Source organism: Bos mutus, chromosome X (genome assembly GCF_027580195.1).
Source record: "Bos mutus isolate GX-2022 chromosome X, NWIPB_WYAK_1.1, whole genome shotgun sequence".
Classification (NCBI taxonomy): domain Eukaryota; kingdom Metazoa; phylum Chordata; class Mammalia; order Artiodactyla; family Bovidae; genus Bos; species Bos mutus.
Genome location: NC_091646.1, coordinates 122,637,860 through 122,653,347, shown reverse-complemented (window position 1 = coordinate 122,653,347; position 15,488 = coordinate 122,637,860). Strand labels below are relative to the sequence as shown.

Genomic DNA, 15,488 nt, shown 5'->3' with positions numbered 1-15,488 from the left:
TCTAATTTCCAGGAGAGAAGAATGCCTTCCCTGATCTTCATATGTGCAGAGCATACAGGCCCATGTGTGTGTGTGCCTCCCTGTGTGGAGATCTGTGGCTTGGACACAGAAGCAAACACCATCCTTCAAAGGATATTTGAACCAGATTTCATTTCTTCCTATTATGACCAGGAAGGAAACAGATTTGGGTGTTCTGGAGTGAAGACAGCAGGAAGGCAAGTTTTGCTTCCTGCTGAAGGATTTCATCACTGATTCTGCCTTTGTGTGGCAAGTCTGGCCAGTCCCAACCATCCTCCTGGACAAGAACTGTGATTTGTCACTATGCTTCACAAGCCAGTTTGTCTTCAGAGTTCTGGCCCCAGACACATGACTTGCTGAAAGTAACCAGAGGAGTGGACTCCTGATGGCTGGGTGCCCTTCAGGGCCCTTTGTCAGCGGGAGATGGTAAGGTCGTGGAAGCCAATTTCAGCCTGACTTTGAGACTGAAGGAAACCCTCCTCCAGGCCCCTGGCTAAGTTTTCTGGAGGTGTCTACATGTAAGGCTGGACAGGGGACACAAATACACAGCTCCTGATCAGGGTAACCCTCATGGCTCTAGAAACACAGAGAAGCCTCCACTCTGCCCCTTCCTCTCCTTTCCCTGGTGGATTGACAACACTTTGAAGAGTGCATCTGGGGCTATGCCCCTCTGTATCCTACAGGGTTCCGCCCACAGGAGATCCCGAGAGCTACCACAAAACCTGCTTTTGGGAGGGTCTCTCTCGAGTTTCCTCTTCTTGGGCTCTGGGCCGGTGGCCTATATCCACAGTCTGCCTCTTGGCTGGGCTCATCCAGATTGTCGGCCTGCTGGGTAGTCACCCAGGCTTTGGTGTTCGGTTTCTCCTTAAGGTGCTCTCAATTCAACCCCTTGGCTTGCCTCCTTACTCTATTTATCCCACCTTGAAAGTGATGCTTTGATTCCATGGCCAGACCTCACAACTGCACGGTGGATCTGGACCCCGCTTTGTATGGAAAAGAGAAATCTGACAAGGGACCTGGCTTTCCCTGCCCCTCCCTCTACTCTTCCTCCTCTTTCATACTATCACGGAGAGCAGCTAGGAAGACAATGGGGCAGAAGGAAGGGAAGGTACACCTTGTCACCAAGTGACCAAATGACAAGGCATTCCTTAGTGCCAAATGTATATTAACCATGCTCCTAAGGACTGAATATTTGCCCATTGAATGAACGCAAAATTCTTCTGCTGAAACCTACCCCCCAGTGTGGTGGTATTTGGGGATGTGGCCTTTGGGAAGAGATTGGTCATGAGGGTGGAGCTCTCATGAATGAGATTAGTGCCCTTAAAAAGTAGACCCCAGAAAGCTCCCTCACCCCTTTCACCACACGAGGACACAGCAAGAAGACAGTTATCTATGAACCAGGAAGAGAGCCCTCAACAGATGCCAAATCTTGGACTTCCTAGCCTCCAGAACTGTGAGAAATGAATTTCTGTTGTTTATAAACCTAGTCTATGGTATCTGTTATAGCAGCCTGACTTGACTAAGACACATACTGTTAGACCCTATGAAGGTGAAGCTTGGGACACGGGGTCTGTCTTCAAAGAGATTATAGTTCAGATGGCATGATGAGAAAGAATCACTTCAGGCAAGAGTATACTAAATGAGCTGCTCAGCTGGAAAAACAAAAGCTGTAAGTACCAAAAGAGAAGGAAGAGGGGTGCCACCCAGGCCATGTCAGAGAAACTCAGCTGGTGTTCTGTCATTAGGCCATCATTATCACTGGGGCAACATCAACACTTCAATGATCCCCATCTCTGCAGGTAAAATTACCCAGAAAATCAAATGTACAGACAAATAATGTCAAAGGCAAGTTTTATTCATCATGCTGCTTATTAATAAGCACATATTTCTTTTTGGAAGACTAAAAAGAAGGAAAGAATTCATTGGGCAACTTCAGAAATTAGAAAGGATAGTGGTTCTCAAAAGGATGAAGCTCATGACTAGGAATAAAGAAAATTCTGGCCAAGGATAGTGTTGTAAATTAGATTATCAGATGACGGGGGCTAAGGTAAGGGGCCTCCTGAGAACTTGGAAAAGAGAATGTGGTCCAAGTTAAACCACCAAAGTCACCTAGAGAGGATGAGTCATCATGTGAATCAAGCAAGAGAGATCCTTTCCTATAAAACTTTGAAACCTACAAAACTCCCACCAAACCATCTTAAGGTTGGCACTCAATTGTAATGGAGACGGTGGGAAACGCACTTAATTGTACCGCTGTGTGTCCAAAGATGGATGATGGATGGGAAGTATCCGCAGCCATGAAAACAGAGAAAAATGGAGAGCTGCTGGAGCCACAGGTGTGGGGCTCTCACCAGCATCATCTAGGCTTTGCTGAACTGAACTTAACACCCAGTTCCCTCAGCTCACCCTACCCCCTGGTGCCTGAGGGACCTCAAGCTACAACTATAAGACCCTTTGTGAAAATAACTAGCTCCTTTTCCTTTCATTCTGTGCTCTCCTGGAAAGTACCAAACAAATGTGGTTTCCTATAGAATCTGGATTTTAAGGAATCAGGCCCACAGGGAGCAAATGCCCAGGGCAGGCAGACCCACATGCTCCAGATGGGCTGATATTTCAGTTCTTGTCATGATTAGTAAGCTGCCAGTCTGCTCCCTGAGTAAGTCTCTGTGAGTTTGCCAATGTGAGTTTGCGTCACAGTCACAGGTACCCTTCAAACTCTTTAAGGGTAGGGTTCTGTGTCCCTGAGGCCAAGAGGCAGACCCTCCACTAGGGCAATGCCTCTGGGCCTCTCAGCAACGTCCTGATTCTCAACATGGCACAAGCTCATGAGCCCCCAAATCCATGCAGACAAGCACAGTATCATTGTCTGGTAATCAGAACATTTTCTCTTAGAAGAACTGGATCCCGAGACTTTCTTAAAACACTGTCTTTCAGAAACGTTACCTTTCAGGATACCTGTTCTATCTTTATTATTGTTGTTGTTGTTATTTTTAATGATGAAGATGTTTCTGCAGTTCAGAGAGTCTAAGTTCCCTGCTTTCCCTCAGTCCGGACAACAGAGCATGCACGACCCTTCATCAGAGCTCTCAGAACATTTAATCTTTCCATTCTAATTTTCAATTTTCCTGTTGAGGCTCAAAATAAACAGGCAGCCACTGACTCTAGGTTCTCTTATAAACGGCTTATATAATTGCTCTAAAATCTGCACCCGGAGATTGACCAGTGCTCTCGGAAATGTCTTAGGGAAAAGCCCCAGAGTCTGCAAGCCCGGTGTGAGAGGACCCTCTGAAAGAAAGACCTCCAGGAGTTCCAAAAGGCCTGGGAGTAACCACCTGAATCCACACCCCAGAAGAAAATACGCCAGCCTTGTCAGAAGGCTTTGCTGATGCCTACTGATTCAAGAGGTCTGCCACTGAATAAATGCTGTGTGCTGCTGTCTACCCTAATCATCGCACATCGTCCTCTTTTCTGGGTGAGTGACTGCAACCCCAGCCACTGGCAAGACAAGATGACATCTGCTGAATCCGATGGCAGAATCATGTTGCAGGCTCTGTCATTCACACCATGCATTTGTGTTAATGATTCTAATCATCTTTACACAGTCAACTCCGCACACGACAGCCCTGTCTCCAGTCACGCTGTCACCAACTCACCAACACTCTGGGTGCAGTAATAAAGGCTGGTGTAACAACCAGTGCAAAGCTGGTTGGTGGGTTTTATAGGTCAGAGGGGATGAAAAGGATGTAATACTTTGAATCTTCTAAAAGCTAAATGTCACATTATACAATGACTTCTCAGCTGTAGGTATTACTTTGTCTGACAGGTATAACTATTGTTTCCCTAAAATTGAGTTTTCTGCTTCTTAGGAACAAAGGTAAAAGACCTATCAGAGAGATGGTGGCTGCATGTCTGGGGTGGGAAAGATGCCCATGGGCCCCAAGAGCATGCATGCCTCAGTGAGCAAGCCAAGACGAGTCCACTCATCACTGACAACTTCACTCTCTCAGCAGGAGTCCTCCTACAATATTTTATGTAACAGAGCAGCGCTTCTAGAAAAGTATGCCATGGACTCCCACTTGAGCGAATTTATTGCCCCATAAAATATGACTGGGGACTAAAAGGCAGGGTGCTACAAGGTAGGCAACCACAGGCTTTGTCCATTTGTTAAACTATTTATCCAGATTTTATCTCAGCATTCAAAACCATACTACCTCAGTCAGAATCAAGATGGTGGCAAAAGTCTGGTAGGATGGAGAGCTTGCTAAGATCCTTTAGCCAGAGGGAGAGGCGTCACCATGGAGGCCTTTGGATGTGAACACCCTTTATCAGGCTCAAACAGGTAGTCTGGGTGGTCCCATGCTACCCAACTCTAAGCTCACAAGGACAGCGGCCATGTGAGTCTTCTTCACTTCCATCAACCAGTATGGCAGCCTGTCCAAGGAAGGAACCCAATAGATACAGAGATGAATGAATAAACATAAAACATCACTGCCAGGCAGCAGGTGCCCACCAGATATGCAAAAAGACACGAAGATTGTGCCATCCTGTACTCGCTTATCTCTACACATACATAAGGCACCAGATTTCTTTTTAAAGGCTAGTCATCAAAGTTCTTAGATGCACTGGGATCCCCAGGGAAGCTCACCAAGACACCAAGCTAACTCTGTGCTGATGTGATGAACTGGAGTCAGATTTCTACCACTGTTGCACAGTTTTAGCTGGAGTCTTCTCACACTTGTGCTAATAGTAATTACAAAGACTGGAATAGTTAATATGTATGGGGCATTCGCAAAGGACCAGGCGCTGTGCTAAGGAATTCATATGTGTCATTTTGGTTAATCTTCTCAACAATTTAACAAGGTCGGTATGATTATTCCTGCAATTTAATAGATGAGAACACAGTCGTCACTCAGTATTCATGGGAGATTGGTTCCAGGAACCCTGCAGAGAGCAAAATCCACAGATGTCCAAGTCCCTCTTTTAAGATGGGAGAGTATTTGCAAATAACCTATGCACATCCTCCCCTATACTTTAAGTCATCTCTAGATTACTTATAATATCTAATACAAAGTCAATGCTATATAAATGGTTGTAAATGCTATGTGTATAATTGTCACTACACAGCAAATTCAAGACATCCAAGCTTTACCTTTAGGAACTTCCTGAAATTTATTGTTTAGTATTTTCAACCCAAGGTTGATTGAATCCACAGATGCAGAATCCAGAGATACTGAGGAAACAGTCAATGAGTTGATCTTGAACAGAACAATTAAGTGACAGGGCCAGGATTCAAGTTCAAGTCTATTCAATGCTGCAGGCTAGAGTCACAACCACGTTCTACAAATGTCTGCCAAACCTCTTTCCTGTGTCTTACAGTTTTAAACATTTACTATACAGATACTGCCAAGGGCTAGTGTCTTTTTTTCCTCAGGGATGAATTCTGTTAGCCAATAACCCACCACTACAACCATTATCAATAAAAATGGCTCAAATGATTTTGCTTGGTGTAAGACGTCTACTAAATGGTGAGCCCTTCTCTGTTCTACGAATTTATTCTCCTCCTAAAATATGGTTAGAAACTAGAAGGTGGGGTTGTCATCACTTAGATAGACACCTGCATCTACACCAGAGCTTCCCAAATCGTAATGTGGAAACAGGTCACCTGAGGATCTTGATAAAACGTGGGTTCTGATGCACAGGTCTAGGGTGAGGTTCAAGCATTTCTAACAAGCTCCAGGTAAGGCTGACAAAGTGTGGTTCCCCAGACCAGCAGTGTCTCAAGGATCTAGAAAACACTGGGAAGCAGAATTCTCTGAACCTCAAACTTAAATCCCAGAGAGAATACAGATGTGGAACCAAGCATCCTTCAGCTAAACAAGAAAGACAGCTATCAAAAAGCCTAAAACGTGCAGCCGTTTGTTCAAACCAATCTACGGGCTGTAATCTTGGTGGGTACAAACACCATCTGGCTCCTTGAACAATCATATCCATCCATCTAAGCAGTGTACACACCACCAACGCTGTTTAATATCCTTGGTAATCAACCCACTAATATTGTAGCTACCTTTCCTGAACCTCAATTCCATAGGAACGTGATGGGTCAAAGTTCATGGTCCAGTAATAAAGCCCCCATGGGCATGAAGAGAACACAGGCCAGAAAAAGTGGGCAGAAGGCATGAGAAAGTCTGAGCCAAGAGCTCTGTGCTGAAGAACAGCTTGGAAAAGACCAAATAGACCAAATCACTGTAGAATTCCTCTTTATATTCCTCTTAGAATGTAAAGTGCTTCTAACTTTTCAACATTTCCTGTTACAGTGTCATTAGAGAAACAACATGCTTGCCGCGAGGCAAACAAAGATGGACTGGCTCATTTAAACCACAGCATTGTAAAAATGTGTTCTCACAAAGAAAGAGAAAGTACAGATCAGAGGGATACACACACACATACACACACACACACACACACACACAATAGGGATACATGTGTATTTGTTGTTGTTTAGTTGCTAAGTCATGTCCAACTCTTTGCGACCCCATGAACTGTAGCCCACCAGGCTATATGGAATTTCTCAGGCAAGAATACTGGAGTTGACTGCCATTTCCTACTCCAAGGTATCTTCCCAACCCAGGGATCGAAGCCATGCCCCCTGCATTGGCAGGTGGGTTCTTTACTACTGAGCCACTAAGAAGCCCATGCATGTGTATACCTGGCCAAATATGTGTACACAGATACACAGACGGGAAGATCAGTAGGCCTCATCCTGCATCCTCAGCTTCACAGTGTGCTGTTCAGCCACTTCCATATTAGTCACTTCACCAGCCAAGGACACACTATGTAGGATACAGGCCATCCACTTACCAATGGAAACCCCAACGGTTTCTGTCATTTATTTGGTTGCGTAAACACTCCAAGTACCAAACCAAGTGCTTGTCTAATCATACAACGACCCTAGAAGAAGGCTCTCTGATGAGGAAACTGGGGTTTGTGGAAGATAACGGACCTGTCCACACACATCAGGTATGGGGCAGCCACTCCATCAGACTAAAATGCCGAGGCTCTTTAACAACAGATGTCCTCACCCCGCACCCCCAGCCCATCATGGAGGCCGCAACTCTGACAGCAGGTGGTGCGCTGAGAGCCGAGCCGCAGAGACTTACGTTTCCCTCCTTCTCAAAGTCAGGTGGCAGCAACTTGACGAAGTTGTCAGGAAACACTCCTCGTCTGCCGTTCAGTTCTCCTTCCCACCAGCCCACGTCAATGCAGTCCTAGGAAACAGGAGAGCAGAGTGAGAAAGGGGGCAAGCGCCTCACGGAGAGCTCTGATACCCCTTTTAGAGAGATGGAAGTGCTTTCCCTGAGGCAGCCATCAATGGTTCCTAAGACTCAACAGCACAAACCCCAAAGTTGGATGGGAGGACAAAAGCTCCGGTGTCCTAGAGCTGCCAGCTGGGACTCGAAACCCAATGATGCTTTTAGAGGCCCTCCAGATGGTGATTGCAGCCATGAAATTAAAAGACACTTGCTCCTTGGAAAAGTTATGACCAACCTAGATAGCATATTAAAAAGCAGAGACATTACTTTACCAGCAAAGGTCCATCTAGTCAAAGCTATGGTTTTTCCAGTAGTCATGTATGAATGTGAGAGTTGGACCATAAAGAAAGCCGAGCGCCAAAGAACTGATGCTTTTGAACTGTGGTGTTGGAGAAGACTCTTGAGAGTCCCTTGGACTGCAAGGAGATCCAACCAGTCCATCCTAAGGAGATCAGTCCTGAATATTCATTAGAAGGACTGATGCTGAAGCTGAAGCTCCAATACTCTGGCCACCTGATGAAAAGAACTGACTCAGTGGAAAAGACCCTGATGCTGGGAAAGACTGAAGGTGGGAGGAGAAGGGGATGACAGAGGATGAGATGGTTGGATGACATCACTGACTCAATGGACATGAGTTTGAGTAAACTCTGGGAGTTGGCAATGGACAGGAGGCTTGGCGAGCTGCAATCCATAGGGTCACAGAGAGTCGGGCATGACTGAGTGACTGAACTGACTGAGAGCAATAAGATCTTTTTCCCCCTCTTAAAGATAGGAGAAAATATATTTTCTTCATTTTAACACAATGAAATTATTTCATTAACTGCAAATGTGGGTTAGAAAACATCACACACACAAATGTTCCCTTTGATTAGCCTGTCACAAAGCTTGTTGAAATTAGGAAGGGCTGGGTGACAGTCAGCCAAGTGGGAGAAAAATCCCACCCTGTGCAATCTCATTAATGCGCCTTCACCTCCCCGTGTTGAGGGGGCACAGTCATCATGAAAAGCCCTTCTCCCCACCCTACAGAGCTTAGTGTTTGCTCACTAAATGAAAGAAGAAATCTATTCATTCTCCCAGATCAAATCTGCTTCCCTTGGAATAACCCCTATTATGTTCATACCTTTGTCGAACGTTTGAGTGCCTACTCTGTGCCAAGTCCTGGGGACAGAGCTCAGTGTAGCCTTCATAAGCTTCTATCCTGAGCCTAATGGCCCCACGGCACTCCCAGGCACTCAGCCTCATGCCAGAGAACCACCTGCAGGTTTCCCCATCCTTGGTGGGTGGGGAGTTTGATCTTCTCTAGTTCGATAATAAATCTTGTATTTGTTCTCTGGGTCCAATTCCACTTCTCCCCCACCCAATCCAAGACCTACTGGCCTGTTGTCAACCTCCTCACTTGGGCATTTAATCCTTCCCTGTGTATGTACAACATATGCACCACTGTCAAGCACATGTTGTTGACAATTCTCAGACTGTGATCGACGACTTCCAGCTAAAAACCCAAATGGGCAAAGTCTTTCCCCCAGAGAAATGCTTTTAAAATAAATGCTCGAGAAAGTGAGGAATTCCTGTTCAGGGCCCACAGAGACACACTCGTGGTCCTTCACGATACCGGTGGGGCTGGGGGAGGGCTCAGGCAGGCTCAAGCAGCAGATGTGCAGCTGGCCTCGGGCCTGGCACTGAGCCCTTGGAGGCCCTGGCTTATGTGACTCATGTGTGCCTTGCTAGAGCATCCAGTCCAGCAAAGACAGAAACACAGTTGAATTTTTCACCATCATACCCCCAGCCCAATGCCACATATAATAATTATTTCTGGAATCAATGAAGGCTCTTTCTAATTCCGAATTCTGTGATCTCCCCTCAGTCCAAGACTAGGATTATTGCAGGACAAGATAGTCTCTATCTGCCCCAAGCTGTGAGGATTCTATATAAGTTAAGGCAGAGTCCACCTCAGGTGAGAAGTAAATGCTCACCATTGTCTCTTCCCACAGGGGTAACTGTTAGAGAAGACTCTTGAGAGTCCCTTGGACTGCAAGGAGATCCAACCAGTCCATTCTGAAGGACATCAGCCCTGGGATTTCTTTGGAAGGAATGATGCTAAAGCTGAAACTCCAGTACTTTGGCCACCTCATGCGAAGAGTTGACTCATTGGAAAAGACTCTGATGCTGGGAGGGATTGGGGGCAAGAGGAGAAGGGGATGACAGAGGATGAGATGGCTGGATGGCATCACTGACTCGATGGACGTGAGTCTGAGTGAACTCCGGGAGTTGGTGATGGACAGGGAGGCCTGGCATGCTGCGATTCATGGGGTCACAAAGTCGGACACGACTGAGGGACTGATCTAATCTGAACTGTTACAAAGCTAGATCGACTCTTTAAAAGATAACATAGGTTCGGGAAGTGGGTCCTACATTACCCCAAGCAACATCCTTAGACAAAGACACTTGAAGCATCAAGTGCAGATTTACTCAGAATAAAACAAGGTTCAAAAAACTTACAATCTGAAAGAATGCTTATCTTCTTGGAAAATGACAACGTGAAGCTGAGCTAAGTGTTTTGGTCCTGCCCATGTCACATCACTCCCTGAGCAATCTAGCATCAGTCCTGAAATAATGGATTCATGAACAGGGGTTGTGGAAGCAGAATCTGATGGGTTGTGAGTTTCTTCCACCTCTGAGAAACCATTATGTCCTCAACAGTATCAGGAAAACTTATGAAGGAGTACGGGTGGAAATTCTTTACTCCTAATCCTTAAAAATTAAGTCTTTCAATCCAGAGCCTCTGTTTCTGAGGAAATGCCTGGCATATATTTTTTTCTCTTGTTTTTTTCTGGACAAGTTCTTGTCATCTTCAAAACCCAACCTGAAACTCACCTGTAGGAAAGTGACTACAATGAAAGCTTTTATCTTTTCTCTAACACTCAGAACTGTGTTAATTTGCATTTCATGATATTCCATTTAACACACAACTATTACATATAAAATATATGTCAGTTCATTCTGTAGGCACCAAACATTAAACATGCAAAAGAACATTATCCCTAACTCCAGGGAGCTTAGAGATGTGTGTGAAACACACACATGCACACTAGCACTCACATAACATACAAGGTCTTTTTTTGATAACTGTATCAACCACGAGCTCTGGTACCAAAGAGAAAAGAATCATTAACAGCTTTTCCAATAATCTTGGATCTTTTCATGTGTGAAGGGTTTGCTTATATGAGGGCTGAATTTTTCTCCACGTTCATTTCAGATCATCTGATACAGACTTAGGTCTGTAAAAGGCACTCAAATATTGTTTAGTGCTGTCTTTCTTTTGAAGGCTTTTTTTAACTTTCTAAATGGTGCAAATCCAAGCTTCCCATTAGTCTTATGCAATCAGTAACCCAAGAACCACTGTAATGAAGCTTTCGGTTTTGTATGCCAGAAAAACAATAAAGAACATTTTAATAAGCAAAAGCATATTCAGAATAACTTCAGAACTTATGTACGCCTACAGGGGAAAACAGTGCATATGACAGTATATTTATTATACCTCCCATCAGTGATGAATAGCTTGGATGGCTCATCTGGGCTCTGCTTTTTAAGGAAAACATGAATAGTGCTAATCGCTGTGTAATTCAAGGTATGAGAGGGGAAGCATGAAGGTGGAACACAGTGTGTCTAATCATTCTGACCGGTATAAGAACAAACACAAGGTTCATGGATAAGTACACTGAAAAGAGAAAACTGACATCATGACTTAGAATACTAAGAAAAATGAAAAGGGCATCTGCTGCAGGACAGAAAACAGCCACAGGGTCAAGATGCCTGCAGTGGGAGCGAGATTTAGAGAACTGAGACTTTTTTCCTCCTAGCAATAGAAGCTAATTTAAGGGAAACAGGAAAAATTCTGACAGTAAACTGAGAAGTGAAAATAAGTCCTCTTCAACAAACCAGACAGAAGAATGAGGCTTTTGGTGGCAGAGATGAAGAGAGAATTATTTGTCTGAGGGCTCTGCTTCCAGGAGTGTGAAACAGCAGCGAATTCAATTTATTTAATTAGGACCTAAAACATGCAGGACAGGAGAGGAATTCAGAGGGGAAAGAAAGTCATCGTGACCTTATGGGGCTCCCAAGCTCAGAGCCAAGTGAAAGAGGCAGGCACGGCGAATCAAGATTGCACTGAGACCCAGGCAGCAGTGCTAGGCTGGATCAGCGACAACAAGGGGGGCCGAGAGAAGCCTCATCCTCGTCTGGAAGGAGAGGACAAGGGCAAGAATCAAGGTCATGAGAAAGGCCAAGGGCGGGGTCTCCAAGGGTGAAACAAGGGAAAAGGGAAAGCAGGAAGCTGGGGTCATGGACGAGAACATTCGAGAATTGGCCCTTAGAATGAAGGCAATGCTTGCCTCCCAGGAAGCGCCAACCAGTCTCTACTGAAGAGTGATGTGAGGGGTGAAGCAAGATGGCACTCATGAGTGATGAGGGCAGAATGGACAATCAATGACTTATGAGGCCAGAGCATCATCAGGGTGGAGTTTTAAATGTCCCCCAGGAGGATGGCAGGAGGTGGAAGAAGGGAGAACAATGAGGCAGTAGCTGACCACTAAGGAGAGAGGTAGTGCTGTTAAAATACTGGAAGATTTTACAGTGACCATATAATTTATTTCCAAATCTAGGACACTATTAATAATTATACCACAGGTATAACCCAAGACGATGGCTACAGTAGTGAATTTTGAGATTTCAATAAGGATGAGGAAAGGGCAATGTATGCAGCTAAAGGGATGGTCTTTAAATGAGGTGAAGTTTGCAGTGGGACAGAGTAAAAGATCTGCATGTATTATAGATGAAAGTTTCCAGAACAATGATGACTAGAAATAAGATCTATTCACATGCAAACAGAGGAAAGTAGACCTTGACCCTTATCATGAATCAAAGAGCATAGAAAGAATTATATTTCTGACATAGGATATACACTCTTTTATGATTTAAGTCCTCAAAATGGTTTCTGTATGCCTCATCCCCAGGCAGATATTAGAGTAAAATATATTTTTCCTTGTAAAATACAAATGATATGTTTCCTTTTAAGGAATGAATAAACAGAGCCTTAGGTGTGCTGTACTCCAACCTATGTTCCACACTGTATCTATCTCATGAGCCAAGGTATCTCAGAGAGAGGAGGAAGACAGTGAATTGGGGCCATCAGATACTTCAGTGGTCCTCCAGTGATAAAGACTCTGGGTCTCAGTTCCTTGATACACAGGAGAAGATGAAGTGTAAAGAGCAACACAACTGCTGAACTGCTGCTGGTGGGTGTCATCATTATTGTGATTCCAGGGGGGTAGTCCTAGAGACCTCGAGGGATCATGAGCCCAGGAAAGCGTCTTGATTAAGTATACAATACATCTGTCACGTGACTCAGCATCATCTTCCGGTGAAACTCCCTGGCAGCGGCTCACATTCTTGGAGGGAGGCTAAGGCCCCAGAGTGTGTCTGAGGAGGGAGACTGGCCCGGCCCCCCATGTCAGGCATTAGTCCACTCCACCCTGCCAGAGGGGCCCTGGGGAACACGGAAGCATCACCACTGCGCACAGCTCTCGTGCTAGGGACCAGCTTAGAGGTGCTCTCTGACATCCAAGCTGGCGGCAGGAGTCACCAGTGAGCCCTGCTCTGTCTGCCTCTTGTGTAAGAACTTCAAATGTTTAAAAAACACCAACTCGCCACCTGGCTTGTAAACTGTAAAACCCGGCTGCAACCTCATGTGGGGCTCCATTTGGTCCAGAGTGCAAAGCAACCTCTTAGAGCAGTGTTTCTTTAAGCTGGCTGCACATTTAGAATCACTTGGGGCTAATACCCCACACCAATTAAACTATAAATCCTGGGGGTGGGGGTTAAGACTGAGAAATCAGTGCCTTTTAAAGGTCCCTACGTCCTTCCAATGTGCAGTCTGAGAATCAATGATTTAGACTAAGCCTTCTCAAACGTGTATACTGTCCTTGTGTGAAGACGACAATTTGGATTCAGTAAGTCTGGGGATGGTCAGAGATTCAGCATTTTAACAGGTTCCCAAGTGATCTCAATGCTACTGGATGATAACTTTGAGTAACAAAGTTCTCAAAAATGGGAAGCTCCATAGAAACAAAGAATCTTATTTTTATACTCTGTATCCACCAAACACCTAGCACAGTGCCTGGCAAATACTGATGATGAGTACATGTCAGCTGAATGGATGAACTGATGGATGGCCCAATCTCCTCTCAGACTACTATTCCACTTCTCACAATTTTCAAACATCCAAAGTGAAGTCAAGTTGAACAAGGAAGAGGAAGGTCTAGATTAGCTACACAAGAAAGCTTCATTTATATAATCAGGCTTCCCTGGTGGTCTGTACTGAATTATTTGTTCATAATTGTAACAATTTAAAAAGTACCTTTCAAAGAGAGGTCATGTTTTCTAAGACATTGTACATGGCCTATGTGAGTTGGGACAGGAGTGTATAGTTCAGACATATAGTTTGCTCTTATGTCACCCCAGCAAACTTCAAAATGATGGTTTCACCAGCTGGTCCTCTTGAAAAAGAAAAGTGCTCCCCTGGTGGTCAGCTGTCCCTACATTCCCTAGTACTGATTTCCCAGAAGTTATCCAGCATGACTGTTTTTCATGGCCTTCTCTGATGACTGAAATATCATTAGAGGAGAAAGTGAGTGTTATGTGATTTCAGTGTGGCTGTCAAGTGAGCCTCTGAGTGCCTCGAGGGGGTCTCACACTCTCAGTACCCCACCAGCAGTATGAAAAGTGCTGTTTAATATTTACTAATGAACGCCTTCTGCATGGAGCTTCAGGGGGGCTGTTGAAAGGACACTTCATGGAAGCCGAAGCCCAGGAGCACTTCGTTCTGCCTCAGCTTGTTAACACCTTCTCAAGAGATGCAATTATTCTGCATGGCTGGGATTTCTGCTCAGTATTTCCAACATACCCTAAGTCAGTTACTCCAGCAGACTCATCAACATCACAGTCTATGAGGTAACAGGAAAAAAGAGAACCATGTCTATCTCAGTGTCAGAAGAAATGCTCATCAGAGCATAGTTAATGATGGAAGTCAAGGAGACCATTCCAGGGACAAGCCCACTAAAGAAGATGTCACATTTCAAGTGTTCACATCCTAGGATGGGTGAGGCTTAGGCAGTCATTCAGTTTTATGATATTGGGAAGTAGTGACCTCAAAGAGATTGTCTACTTCTAAAAGAAAAAATCCTGACTTTTTATTGGGCAACAACTTACAGGCTTTGCTATACTTATAACCTTTTCGTTTTACATATTGTATGACTGGTAACAAAAAATTAGATGAATAACACACAAACAGCATTAATCAAGCTTCCTTTTAGTCATGCCAATATTAATTAAAGCAAGTCCTGATGCCTGAAAATTGTATTCAGAAATAACTGCATGCCCTTTATAAGCTATCCATACCATACCTCACATTTTTGTGCTTCCTCTTACATCTGGTCATCTGTGACTGTATAATCTCAACAACCACGCACTGCACACTACATTATCAAAGGACTGGATTTTGTTGTCTTCCCTGCAAGAGTGTGGAGTTTCATTATGGTGGGCATGTTATTTGCAAATCAGCTCGACCTGTCGAGGCTTAGTTTTAGCCTTCATTCAGGATGGGTCTAGTGTAGCACTGGGCTTCCGAGGTGACTCAGAGGTAAAGAATCCACCTGCCAAGCAGAAGACACAGGTTTGATCCCTAGGTGGGGAAGATTCCCTGGAGAAGGAAATGGAAACCCACTCCAATATTCTTTTGTTTTTTTTTTAAATGTCTTAGTTTATTAAAATAAATGTTGTACATTCTTGGCATGACCAAAAATAAATGATGATTCATATTGTGCATAGGTTCTTGGTCATGAACACTCCAGTATTCTTGCCTGCAGAACTCCATGGACAGAGGAGCCTGGTGGGCTACAGTCCATAGGGTTGCAAAAGAGAGAGTCAGTTAGCAAATAAACAACAACAAGGGTAGCACTATTCCTATGACTGACTTTTTGAGTTGTCAATTGGATGCCAAGTGTGTTCAATGAAGTTTTCCTAGTCTGCTTGGCCAGAACTCCAACATCTCCAATTACTGATATCTCTAGGATATCTACTCATCTCACAGCCCACCCACACCTC

General features: G+C 44.5%; 1 protein-coding gene across 3 annotated transcripts in view; it reads right to left on the bottom strand.

Moving 5' to 3' along the window:
• Nucleotides 1–15,488, bottom strand: part of SH3KBP1 (SH3 domain containing kinase binding protein 1) — a 332,811-nt gene that overhangs the window by 58,214 nt on the left and 259,109 nt on the right. For all 3 annotated transcript variants that reach the window (XM_070365436.1, XM_070365437.1, XM_005897720.2), the window contains one exon: nt 7,176–7,283. In XM_070365436.1, the coding sequence (XP_070221537.1) occupies nt 7,176–7,283 (108 nt within the window). The remainder of the gene's footprint in view (nt 1–7,175; nt 7,284–15,488) is intronic.